The 14720-nt window shown below is 31.4% G+C and overlaps 1 protein-coding gene across 1 annotated transcript in view; it reads right to left on the bottom strand.

Annotated features, from left to right (window-relative positions):
• Positions 1-673: 673 nt before the first annotated feature.
• The window catches only part of LOC119830460 (5-hydroxytryptamine receptor 2A), a 33012-nt gene continuing 18965 nt past the window's right edge, over positions 674-14720 (bottom strand). Inside the window, exons 5-9 of the mRNA XM_038353489.1 lie at positions 12068-12196; positions 10798-10995; positions 7221-7390; positions 6286-6412; positions 674-1040 (exon numbers count right to left, since the gene is read on the bottom strand). Coding sequence (XP_038209417.1) covers positions 854-1040; positions 6286-6412; positions 7221-7390; positions 10798-10995; positions 12068-12196 — 811 coding nt within the window. The 3' untranslated portion in view covers positions 674-853. The remainder of the gene's footprint in view (positions 1041-6285; positions 6413-7220; positions 7391-10797; positions 10996-12067; positions 12197-14720) is intronic.

Below are 14720 nucleotides of genomic sequence, written 5' to 3'. Positions count from 1 at the left end.
TTTTTAAATTATAAGTAACATTTGCTTTGTTTTTGATCGAATAAAATAATTGATTTTCAGATCATTTTCACGAAAATACTAATTGTTTTATTTTGTCTTAACAATTACTACATAGATAGATTGTCGTTGAATGTAGAAAACTAGTGTCTATTTCTATGCTAAGTTAATTATTTAAACTACACATTAAAAATACACAGTAAAAACCTTATATCATTGAATTTTGCGTTTACATCTTTGATGAAGAACTTGTATTTCTCTTTAAAACATTTAAATACGTTTTACTTTTCACGAAATTCAGTTTCTATTTACACGTATTATACTATCAAAACATATATTTAATCAAATTTAAAATTCTCTTTACATCTATACAGTTCTCTTTAAATGGCAATCTACTGAGTCGATAAAGATAGTGAGGGCGAATTTCCTTTCAATGAAGTCTCTAATACATACCCAAACACATTTTAACGAAATGTTCGTTCATACATTATTTGTCATTTTACAAATAAGCTAAAGTTACAGCCATGTGCCTCGTATTTATGTTAAACATTTGCTGAGCAACAGTTGATCAACATTATTGATGCGCGAGATGTTGCGTGATTTTTTATCAATGTCGTCGGTCTTTGAGCGTGAATTTACTGACATGTGTTATAAACTATGCAACACGCAATGTTGCTAGCAATATGCTGACAGCAACTCTGCAACATTTTGATTAAACTTTGTTGCTAAATATATGTTGACCCTAGTACGAGGCTTTAGACTTTTTAACTTAGATTTTCTTACTTTATTTTTCACTTAAGGGCCAAATAAACCAAACACATCCAAGAAGTCTTTCAATATATCTAACACATAAACATCAATATCTAACATTAAAGTCTCCTAACGGTGGTTCGATCATCACAGTTTCCGTAGTGTCCTGAGTAGGGGCTGTGGGCATGGCGGAGGGTCGGAGGGAAATCGCGAGAGGAAGCGCGGAGCGAGCGCAGAGTTGCGACGCGCCGCGGGTGGAACCTACCGACCTGTAGCGAGTGCAACGACCTCGTCTAGAATAAAAGTTGTTTTTTAGACTGTGGTCGAAAATAAACAAAAAACACACGTAAAAACAACAGATTTTAACCCGATATACATTGTCGCGCGGTCAGGACAGACATGACAAAGAGGTATATCGCGACTTCTTAAAGCAGTTCTAATTTTAGTTTGTAAAGAAGACAGAGCTATGCAGACTGAGTAGCGGCATCATTTTCCCGCATTGAAATGAGGACTGCCTCAAGACATGACGGTAAACCGTCAAATATCTAAATAAAACTTAATCATTGGAAAAATTTGTCGAGATATTTAAAGCAATTTTTTTTAATATATTTTTATTTTATTTTTCAATATATCATTATGAAACCTTATAAATTCCAAACAGAAAGATTTTGTTAAAGATTTACATTTCATTATATTTACAGGTTATCCAAGTTGTGGGTTTTTTGTAGAAGACATTGTAATACAAGGATTTCTTTTTTATTTCGCTTACAATTATATTTGGGTATAAAGAACGTTCATAAAGTTCTCTATACCAACTGTTGATACCAATTCAAACTTTGATGTTTGTTTGATCAATAACAAGCTTCAATACAATATATGAGAACTTAGCAAGACTTGTTTGTGTATTGTAACTACTAAGCAAAATGAAGACATATTCCACCCATTGCACTGTAAACGATCATACAAACAAGAATTCATACCGATTCAAAGTCTAATACTTTGAATGGTATCAAAATTCTTTATATAAAGAATCGGCTTATAGAACTTATAGAATGAATAGTGACGGTCATTTTTAATTTGATTTGTCAAATAGACAGCACAACACACAAGCACTGTAAAACGAGGAAGCTTCCATTGCGTAAAGGTTAAAAGTCAATATTTTATAAAATGTTCGTAAATTCATCTGAATAAGTTACTAGCATCCCGCCCCCGCGTCGCTCGTGGTACAAAGATTATAGCAATCAGGGATCACGCACAAATACAGTTTTAGTGTGTTAATATACAGTGTCTCTTCCTAAATACTTTTGAAAGACAATTAAGTATTCAAATACAATATCTAAATAACACATCTCAATATTAAGTTAAATCTCAAGAGTTAATTTCTACCTACTATTCAGTCAGCTTAAATCATTTTGAATACAAGTCGAAATAGTTAAAGTTGCAGTGGATAAAACTTGTTGAACTTGGGGATAGAGTAATTCCGGACTTTTTGAACCGATTGAAATAAAACTCACATCAATTATGCATATTTAACTTGAGATATTCAGAATGTACTTTTTGACCATTACTTCGTGTTTTAAGTTTATCATAAAGATTCTAATACCTGCGTTTCATTTTTAATACGCAAATCTAATAGATAAGATTGTACAAGTTGAGAACTAATAATACAAAAAATAAGAATATAAAAGTAAGTACATTTTACAAACATTTCAATGAATGTTGAATACCAAGTCAATATCTAAACCATTGATATAAGTTATTTCCATCAATGTTATAAAAAATAATAATTCTAAATTTCATTTTAATTTATTAACATAGTTTTTAATGGAAATTAGTCTTAATAGTAGCTCGAATAAATTTAATGAATGAATGCCTTAAGACACAAAATAGAATAAAGCTTAAAATTACAAACAGGATAACATTGTCAACAAGATCACAAAATAAAATAGTTCAAAGAAAGTTTCTGCAAATCAAGACCCTAAAAAGTACATTAATCCAGACAATGTTACAAGTACTATCCCCTTGCTAGCTCTGCGATTTACATCACTAGGTACCAAACGTGCTGAGACTGCATTTGTTCTATCTTGTTGGGGAGAATCGAAGTAATTAGTTCAATTGAGGGCATAATTTATATGAATTTGCTTGTGGAGCAACGTTTGACACTAATTAGATAGCTAGTAAGTAGCGTTTTACGTAGTGTCTATATCAAAGAAGAAAACAGAAGTTGATAACTTTCCATAATAGACAAATTATACCGTGAAGGGGAAATCGGGAACATTTTAGTCAGCAATTGGTAAGCATATACATATGAAATAAAATTACTTTAAATATTGTTAACGTGACTCTTTGAAATAAATAATTAGAACCGTGATCCAATCCACGTATATACAACTTACAAAACCGTTTATATGAAATTATCTATATCTACATGTTATTAATAATAAAGTTCTATTTCGTCTCATTTAATGACAAAATCAACAGTTCATATAAAAAGTGTATTTTACAACAGACAGTCAGCGAACATGCGATCGTTAGACGTGAGACTAAACAAAATTTCTGAAGTCTCATTTCCTCAATTAAAATTAACCAATCCATTGTGAATAATGGAATGAAGCGAACCACTCAGAGATGTTATCTAACTGGATTCACAACAAATGATACTCGACGATAATTAATGTCGACTAAACAATATCACCGGAGCTTTAAACAATTTTCAATCTGTTTGCTCTTGGAGTACTGCCAAGCTTTCGTTTATTTTACTATGGAGTACTTAATTATACTTTTCAGTGTTGAAATTGGCATATTCATTGAAAGCTAATTGGTAACATTTGCAATGTTGCCTGCTTCAATTATGTACTTTGTAATGTATGAACTGGCAGGTAACCGTGAAGACTTAAAGTAGTATTAACTATAGTGTGAGAAAAAGACAGATCTTTTAAGGATGTCCAACCCCCTGATCAAAATAAATTTACGAATATCTAGCATACGACAATGTTGTTAGTACAAACACAATAGGTTGTTGACATTGAAACAATCTTTCCTTAAACTTAAATAAACATAGCGCCCGACAACATGAAGAGTAACAACAGAGAGGAAGCAAATTTAAAATTAAATCGTCATGGACAAAGAACTGAATAAATACAGATAAATAGTAAGGTCACAAACATCCATAAAAGTTGAATCCCTAAGAAATCTGAATCGACAATGATATAGATATTGTCGCTCGAATCCCGGCAAAGATAAGGTCTGTGAAAAATTGATGGGATCGAGTATTTGAGGACCTAAATCCACACGATCACGCTAACCAGGAAATCACGCCATTTATTAGAGCACTTTTCCTTACAAAATTGCCGTAGGTCATTGAACTCAACTAAAACGAAAAATAATTAAATAGACATAATAAATGAAAGTTTTGATGATAATACTGTTACAAGGAAGATGGAATGTTATGCAAATAATAATAATTACTAAGCAACTGTAATAGCAAAACATTATAACAGGATTAGCCGGTGATGATATCCTGAATTATTTTAAACGTATAGAAAGTTACATGCTTTTACTGGAATTGAAGAATATTTTACTAAATTCGCACTAGATGCCTTATCAAATTAGCGTAATTAATGACAACAAAGGAGTAACTAAAAGAAGGCCTCAGTTTGTGCACGAACGTTATATTATAAATGTACAACAGAACACAGAAAGGACAAATTCTTCTTCAAAATTATTAATTAATTAATATTTGTCAAATAAGCTTTGCTCATATAGCAACAGCCATTCAAAAGTAATGTCCGAACAAATGCAATCCAAGTGGACATAAAAGTGGATGAGCTTCAACTTGTAGACGACAATAATGTCTTAACCACGGGAGTAACTGTTTAATTAGTTAAACTATTTCATAGCCCGATCAAGCTACATTGTCTCGAGAGAATAGCTGTTGTGGTCTTATATTGGGATAGTCTTGATACTGGAATTTGTTACTACGTCGACGATAATTATTGTATTGAGACAACAAAGATGGTTATTTAAAAACAGTGTCTTTAGTTTTTAAGATGATTTTATTAGCTTCAATTGTAGGTATGTTTGTATGTATGCGATTCATTTAAGTTTGATCTTGGCCCACTTTAAATGGACAGAATTAATCAACTTTGTAAACTTATCATGTATCCGTGTCAATACAATAGTTTCATGACTTTATTCTATTGGTGCGTTTTGGATCGCCAGTATTTAATAATTTCCTTTCGTATACGTAAGAGTGAATGATAAAATTTAGATGAGTATATAAATAAATCGTGTCTTTTAGTATTTTTAACTATATTTATAATTGAAAGTTAGCTACAAACCATATTTTCGAGTACCGAAACTAATTAAAATTCAAAGTTTTAAACAAATCGGAAAAAAAATTGTTCGCTACTATTAAGGCTTCATTAAATTTTCTCCAAGAACACAATATCTTACTTTTCTGTTTTCAAAGAACATTGAAGATTTTTTTTGATACTTAATTTCACTAAGGATAAAATTAACGCGACAAGGCGTTCAAATTACACAATTAATTACGGGAATTGTAATAAATGCTGACATTAATTGCACGTTTATTTGCTTTTGTTTTAAAATTTGTACTTTTAAAGTAGGACGAGCCTGTTTCGTGATACATTTGCTGTTTAACAAGTATTCGGGTAAAATAAATAAATAACTTCATTCTACAAAGTAGCAATTAACGAGATATCTTCCAAAATTTTCAGATATCAGTTCCAATTTACTAATTAATGATTAAGTGTTGTTAAATCTCAAATAATTCGGAATCATGATACGGAAAAGCGGAAAATTTCAGATTAACCTTGAGTTTCTCGTCTACAAAGAAATTTTTCATTAGAAACGATAGTCATTAAAGAAATTATTCACGATCTTGTGCGTCAGCGACGCCATCAAACATAAAACATTTTAATAAAGTAGAAATGAGCGTCCCGAACGTATATTTGTAGGAAGAAACTAGAATATTCTAGAATGTTTTAAAGATTAGGCGATTTGAATTCGGCATCCATTTATTAGATTCTCGGTAACATTGAAAGTGTAAAGTCATCATCGATAGATCGTGTTATCAGCAATTCCTTAAAGATATAATAGTAACGCTAAAGATTTAAAGCATTTTATATAAAAATTTTAACAAAAGGAAAAAGGTTTTATTTCAATAATAATTTTTCATTTAATCATTATCGATTAGATGTTGACCAAAGCATTTGTAATAGTTTACTTGCATAATAATCTATAACTATACAGTCAAGGTTAAGATAAAATAAATGCCTTGTTTATATTATAAATGCAAAAGTAACTCTGTCTATCTGTCTCTTCAGGCCTAAACCACTTAACCGCTTTGGATGAAATTTAGTACGAAGATAGTTTACTACCTAAGAAAGGACATAGGATAGTTTTTATCACAAAAATCACACGAGAACGGGAACTCAGCAGGTTCCAGTCTATCTTTTCCTTTAACCTTGCGAGCGAAGTCGAATGCGGAAAGCTAGTTTTGTATATTTTACTCACCTGCTGCAATGGCATTTGAGAAGTCGCAAAAACGCCGCTCTGAAAGTTCGGTTGAACACAGTATATATGATGGGGTTTATGGTAGATGACACATAGCCCAGCCACAGGCATATGTCCACTACGTGCTCTGTGAAATGGAAAATCAATAAGTCAAATGATATCGAAGAATCAATCAAAATAAGAATTACTAAACAAAATTATAGTTAAACGTGACATTTTCATTGTCAATTTTTTTTTTATATTATTACCGCTTTTGTTTAATTTTTGGAACTTAATTAACGAACGTTTTTAGCAGATATTTCGTTATTTTTATCTTATATTTCCATAAAATAAGCAGTCCTCCTAATAACATTAGTCGGCATCGAGAGGTTCCACCTCCTGAAAACCACTTCAACCATAATAAATACTGAGACGTAATGAGACAAAAATGTAATTAATTAGTTATTTTTACCTTTACGTACGTACGTCTCAAAAACGAACGAGGTACTCAAATTGACTGAATCTGTTTTTTTTCTTTTGTATTGTTACTAAATAGCTCTGCGATTTGTCAACGGAGAGATTCTTTTTTGCGTTTTATATGATATTATTGACATTTGGACCCATTTAATATTTGAATTGCTACCTTCCCCCAAGAGGCATCGGTGACCTTTTTTAACCAAAAATTATTTGAAATATACACTTATAATTAGAAGTTATTAACGAACACAAATATACTACTACTCATTGAGATTTCTATCTCAAATTTTAAAGAATAGAAAAAAATCTCATTTATATGAATATTACGCTAAAAATAGATAAATCTACTTATTTTTCTACACTAAACCGGTATCAGCTTCACAAAAGCTCTGTGGATGCACATAGGCGGTGGTGATAACCACCTCAAGTGAAGCTATAACCCACCTGTGTGGCCCGCTCTTTTATATAAAAGACAATACCTGGTACAATACAGGCTGGACATGCAGCGAACAGTATGTTCAGAAGGAAGAATGGCGCCCAGCATAACACGAAGGTGAAGAAGACGAGACCAAGAACCTTCGTCGCTTTCTGTTCATTGGCCACTGCATTTGCTGAGAGCGACCTCCCTTTCTTGCGGTTTGTTAGAAACCTGGTTATGTAATAAATATGTTGTTTTTACAACATATTGTACAATAAAATATAAAGTTAATCAAACTTCTTGACAACTCGAGAAATTTTTGAAGAATAGAAAAAATTGATCACACAAATTGATAGCCTATCGACCACTCGTGATCCCGCCTCAGCAATCGAATTTGTTGCTCTTTCGGTTTCATGCGCCAAAGAGGCATCCCATTAGTGGTATTGTTCTAAAATTTCTTGTTTATAAAGCATTTTAATGCTATTAAAAATAAAATCCTGACTACTCTTTATTTCGGTTTCACGCATTTTAGAACGTTGATTTAATATAACAATATATTTATTAAAAACTGATTTGTAGGAAAACTGGTCATAATCAGCGAGAATATACCGTTTGTGCTTTAAATTAGTGTTTGGCAAAAAAAGTACAGAATGTCTTGTTCTTGTGATTATTACGTTTTAATTATTCAGTATGTTAGCCTGTAATATACATATATGCCCTTATAAAAGAATAAGACTAAACATTGTTACTATATTTTACTTTAAAATTAGTGTATTTGGCTCGTTTTTGTTTTATTTTATACTATCTCATATAGTCACTGTCCAACTGCAATGTTAGTTGTTACCAACCATATTTTTGGTAAAAATCTCATAAATTAAATTTCTTTTTAGACATTTCGTTTTACCAAAACTTATTACAATACAAATACACAAAAAATATACTTACTCAAATATACCAAGACATCAAGACAACGATCAATCATACTTAACAATAATTTATATGACATATTTAGACGTTGGTGTTGATTTAATATATTACTTGACGTACACGTTTGGTATTTACATGTGTTAAAGTCTGTAATTAAAATAAATACTACAGATCAAAAGATAATAATCTTATCAGACTCTCCTATCACATAGCCCAAAAACTAAAATAATTATAGAATAGTGTTTATCGTTCAGAAACGAATCTGTGTATTTAATAATCACAAATACTTTAGGTTTCGTAAAACAAGTAATCAATCAAATAAAATAAAATCTTGTTTTTATAGCAATGGACGTTTCCAAATATTTTCATGTGACCTATACAGATTATAAATAGCTTTATAAAGAACTCGCGTACATGCAAACGGAAAAGAGCTGAACTGAAAACTTCTAATCGTTAAAAGTTTAATTTAATTTCGTACATATCTGTTATAGAATGAATATGCTAAAATGTTATTGCGGAATAACTGTGAACAACTCTAGGAGCATCCCGTCGAAAGATAATTCCCCAGCTACCTGGAGACTAATTACCACATATCAGCGTGTTATGGTTTCAAACGTTACGTGGCAGTCCCAAAACAATAACTTCCCAGCGCTGACACTAGTTGAAATGTTTTGTCCCACATGCATAACTTTGTTCTTAGCGTAACTGTATGTCTAATATCTCCTCTGAATAGTCACTTTGGGATACCGTATTCGGATGCTTAGGAGTCCTTTTTAAAAGTGTTATATAAAAGCATCTGGTGCGCAGAAATATTCCACGAAAGTTTTTGAGAGATATTTTATATGCAAGATAGATTTATTATTCATTTTGACACAAAAATGATAGCCGCGAAGCAGCACTGGCTAGTTTAAACTAGTTTTAACTGTGTCTTACGTTTTAACCAAAGATCGCGTTTTATTTGAACCTACGTAATGTTTGTAGTAAAAATTAAAATAAAACGGAACGGAACTATTTGTGATCTGTGCGTAAGGTAAAGCTTAATTTGTTAGGTTCAAAGTTTCATGCATTAACCAAATTTGTTTAAGAACCTTTTACTGACTTAAGCCCAATTTCAAATTTCAAGTTATACCTACATACAGTAAAACTTGGTTAAGTGGGACCTGGATAAGTGAGAAACCTCCGTAACTGGAACTCATGCTGAGGTCCCAACACTTTGGCACTGAATTACCTCTGTTAGTGGGACGAGGTAAACCTCTATATCTGGGATTTGTTCTTTTGATTTATCATCATAGTTACCTCTATAATTGAGACAGCGAGTAAATTTTATATGCATAAACCTCTGTAACTGAGATAACATTGTTTGTTTACTCATTCTTATTCTACCCACAAATTCCACACGTAATTCCAAGTACGTAAGTACAAATTTTGACCTTCAATTAGCTTCAGTTTTAGTTTCACTTTACTATCATACAAATGTTTATTTGAAAAATGTCAAAACGAAAGCTACAATCGTTATCATTACGTGAAAAACTGAAGTTAATATCCGTTTATGAAAGTGGGAAGATACGCGAAGAGACCTCTATTAATGGAACCCTCTGTAAATGAGACAGATATTTATTTATACCTGTATATCTGAGACACTGGGTAAGTGGAATACCTCTATAAGTGAAAAGACATTGCAGGTCCCTTGATGTCTCACTTAACCAGGTTTCACTGTATCACGGTATTAATGTAAAATAATGTATCACAAATGATTTTACATAAAAGCGAGAACACTAATTTCAAAACGTTTCAGTATATTTATGTATGAGATATTTCCATGTGAATAATACCGCACATCTAGACGAAACGAAAATAATACGAAAATATTTCGCTAAAAAATTTCTAAGCACAATATAATACATAGCTCGTTCAAAACTTCCAACTATAATGTCCAAACGGAATGTCTAAAATGACTATTCATTAAAAGGACATTGTGCTTTCAGAAAACGAACATTGTGCTGAATCGTGCATTATTAATTTTCAAACTTTTCTTCCGAATGTGCACTTTAGTTTCTAACAATACCACAATAGAAACTGCTGTAGAACCACGCTCTCGTATTAAATGAATTTTGATATTTGATATTTCGTTATATCAATTTATTGTCCTAATTTATAACTGGCTACATTACTCTTTCACTGTAAATTTATAGGCAAAAATATCTCAGTCTAAAGACAGTTAATATGACTAATACATATAACTAACTTCAATTAATTTTGTTATTTAAAATGCGATCCAAGTAAAAAATCTTCCATCCATCTGAGAATTGGTTATTATTTATATACACTTATTTATAACAACAAAAATAAAAAAAACTTCTACCACTTCAGTGCTTGGAAATAAATCATTCGAAGTCACGTTTATGTGAATCCTTTCTATTTAGGATGCTATTCTAAATAATAAAGATATAATAATATAAAATAAAGATAATCATTATTTAGCCAAAACATGATACCTTGCATATAGTAACGTAAGGTATAATGTTGCCTCTTAAACTAGAAAACTCTGTATCTTAACAGCCAACTCCTTATAAATAAATCCATATTTAACGTAGAAGTAATTCTACACGCGTTTTTGCTAATCTTCACCATTTGTCCAGGCTCCCTGTAATTAAAACAATACCAAACAAGTTATATGACAAGCGAAACCTGAAAATCGAATTACTACGTACCTCAAAGTCAAAGCATTGGGAGCAGGAAGGGCAATCTTCAAGGGCTTCTTAGCCCGTCTGGTTTCAGCTGCGATGCTGGGGGGAGTCTGCGTGGCCACGTCGCGGCCCTTACGAGAACCACCCGCTCCGTTCCCACACCCGTTCATGTAACTCAGTTGCGGGTGGGACACGCTCATACCTATTTTGTTTCTTTGAGACCTGGAGAAGGAAAAAGAACTTAAATCGTAGATATACTCTACCAAGAGAATTCAAATGTCTTTATCCTAGTAAATATTTCTACCTAAACTTCACACCCATATTTTCAATAGACTTTATAAAAGGAATTTCACTAGGTGAAACGATTTTTATGATTCTTTTTTTATTTGAAAGTTGGTGCCTGCCGTTTTTTGTATTTGATCTTATTCTGACAATCTAAAGGTGGTTTTTTGTTAAAAAAAATATAGCTGGATCGGTCTAATGTGCCACAAATTGCTTCTATTTAAGTATAATTTGCCATGACAGGGGATTAAAGGGTTAAGTCACTTTAAACCTTTAAAACATTTAACGTTTAACCACATAGAGTGATAGTAAGCTAGTGAACTCCACATGACACGCTCACCGCAAAATTGCATTGTATGACTGAAGTTTATTCAGCCCGGTATATATTTTTCAATATTCAGATGATAAGAGTCTAAAGGTACATTACCGAAATTATTAGAGTAAATTTCGAACAGATCATGAATAAAATATCTTGCAATAATTACTCTCATGTCCCTTTGAAGCAAAATGTCCCTGAGGATACCATCATTTTACGTCGCATCCGAATATTTTCGTGTTAGGTAAAATGATGTTACATATAATTTAATTAAAGTGAGTAATCACACACGCATTATATTAACAATAATTTGAACACGAATATTAAATTAAGATGTTCTAATATATCGACTTTTAAGACCTTTATTATTTTACATACGGATGACACATTATGGATGGATATATACATTCAATGTAGTAGTATGTATACCTACAATACAGTGATTAAGAAATTACCAGGTCACACAAATCAAAGCAATTCATAACAATTATATGAAATATAAAAGTAAATATAAAGATAAGCTGCAATTTTTTAATCAAACCGACAAAATTTCCCTAATAAAGTAATCCTGTCAAGAAAAGCGCACATAAAAATAATAGAATATTTAGAAATTAAATACTTTTAATGGATAAAATAATATATAAAATAGATAACAATAAAATACCTTAACAATAGTATATTCAAATTGACAGTTACCTGGAGACAGTAGTTACCCGCCACGTCATGTGCCTAGACACGGCAGCGGGAGACAAGTCCGGGGAGCTCCTAGCGTTGGTACGACGAACTTGCCTTTCAGTGGGCCCATTGTCGAACGCTCCACATTGTCTATAACATGTTGGAAGCATTGGAAATTCTGTAGGAACCTTTAGTAATTGCTTGTATCAGTTCCCAAATAAGGGAAATAATTAATAAATTAATTAATATTCAGCGATACAACGCCATCTATTACCAAAAGGGTTATAGAGTATGTATAGATAGGTCTGGTGTGTAAAGAAATTTACTATAGACTATTATTGAATCCATTATCTGTACCAGAAATACACGATATTTTTTTGTGATGAAGGCTTTGTAACCCATGCCGAACACTCTGCCAACCAAGCGATCTTGTTTATTTTATATAATTACTAGCTGTGACCCGCGGTTGAAACCGCGTAAGTCCGTATCCCGTAGGAATATCGGTATAAAAAGTGCCTATGTATTATTTCAGTTGTCCAGCTATCTACGAAGCAAAATAGTATTACTATTCACCAATATGTCAGGAAAAAAAAACACGAATAAAACACGAATATGACATTTTCTAAAAAAGATTCCTAGCTAGATCGATTTATCGCCCCCGAAACCCCAAACCTATATACTAAATTTCATGAAAATCGTTGGAGCCGATTCCGAGATTCCAATTATATATATATATATATATATATATATATATATATATATATATATATATATATATATATATATATATGTATATACAAGAATTGCTCGTTTAAAGGTATAAGATTTGATAACGATACATACGATGACAAAAAAATATATTATAGTAATATTGAACATAAAAATTGGGATGAATCTAAGATCATAAAATTTGATATAACAACATTTTCTTATGACAAATTTTAAAGAAAATTTGAAAAATATATGAATTTGGAATATTTCCATAACTTATTAACTATACAAGCAAATAACAATACGGAAGACCGACTATCAAATATAGGTTACCACGAAATCGCCAAAAATGCTGCAATATAACTTAATAATTTCAAAGAGCATAATTAAGGCCCATACCTGCGCCGACAAAAAGCCTTAATGATTCGTTTTAACAAAATTTCGTTGCTATTGTCCCCATCTTAAGTAAAAAGTGACAAAGTGACACTATAGAAAATCCCACAAAACATTGCGAAATTCGTTATATTAGTACTGTTTAAGGGCGGGACAAAAGAAGTCATTAGCTCGGTTAAAACAGTGTTCAAACTTGCTTCTGTTTCGCGGCTTTTGTACGAATACTTGCATGACATATGATAAACTAATCGCAGCGATTTTTGAGTTTTCATCGTTCGCACGTCAATTGAAAAAGAATTTAACCCAAGATAATTTTTTTTTTATAATTAACAAACTGATAGCACTATAGACAAGATGTAATTTAATATAATCATTGTAAAATTTTAAAAATAAATGTTATATTCAATGGTATTTATAAAAGTGAGATTCAGTGCCAATAACGTATTTACTTCGCTAAATGAAATATCGCTAGCGTTTAAACTTTTGGCACACTTTGGCCAGAAATATTTAATTAATATGAAGCTACTCTTGACTCTCCGTTTGACGAGAAATACAACTTTTTCTCACGCAAAATTCTCAGCTGTTTTATCTCAACTACCCAGGTTAATATAGCAACAATATATTTGTATGATAATAAAGCCTTTTATTTCTTTTATAAATTAGTTTGTAAAGCTTACAATATTTTTATATTAGCGATTAAATGTATACGAAACAAATAAATTCAATAAATATCTATTTTATCTGTTATTATCAAGTACCACTTAAGAGAAAAAAGCCTTTCCAGTTTTGTCCATTTTATTTATTTATTTATTTATTATTTATTTTATACTTTATTGCACACAAACATTTACAAAAAAAGAGATATATGAAACAAAAATTTTAGTTTGACATTTGCTTTTATAATCTTTTTTAATTTTTCTTAATACATTTAGAATATCGTCAAAGTAAATTTGGACTTGTATTATATCATAGCAGTTCGGTAACTAGAATCCAAACGGAGACTAAACTTCAGAATTTCTAACAAATGTCTTTAACAAACCATCCGTCTATGATTGATTTTCAGGTAGTCATAATTGCGTTTAATTATTGCCATCTACTATTCTACGTCGACATGTATATTTCTAACTAATAGTAAAACACGACGCAGAAAATACATCCTCTTGAAAAGCTTTTACTTGCATAGTTACTTGTAGTAGCAAGTTATAGCTGTTACAAAATGCGTATTCAATACATGATATAACCTGTTTATTCGCGATCAAGAATTGCGTATCATAAACCATACGCAGGGGTATGATAAAACTAATGAAACATCGAGAATAACAGCACTAAGCACTTACAAAATCGCGTAGCAAACAATGAGTGAAATTGGATGATAAAACAGAACGCAGTCATAATTCATATATGAGTATTATCGTAACGTATTGATCGTAAAACCACTAATATAATTGTTTGCTTGAATTCACAGACCAATAAACAGAAACTACTGTTTATATTCAACGAGACATGAAATCAACCATACTCCTTCATTTTATGAATTAGCCATAAATATGTGATGAAAAATGCACGATAA

Source organism: Zerene cesonia, chromosome 11 (genome assembly GCF_012273895.1).
Source record: "Zerene cesonia ecotype Mississippi chromosome 11, Zerene_cesonia_1.1, whole genome shotgun sequence".
Classification (NCBI taxonomy): domain Eukaryota; kingdom Metazoa; phylum Arthropoda; class Insecta; order Lepidoptera; family Pieridae; genus Zerene; species Zerene cesonia.
This window is presented reverse-complemented; position numbering and strand designations above follow the sequence as displayed.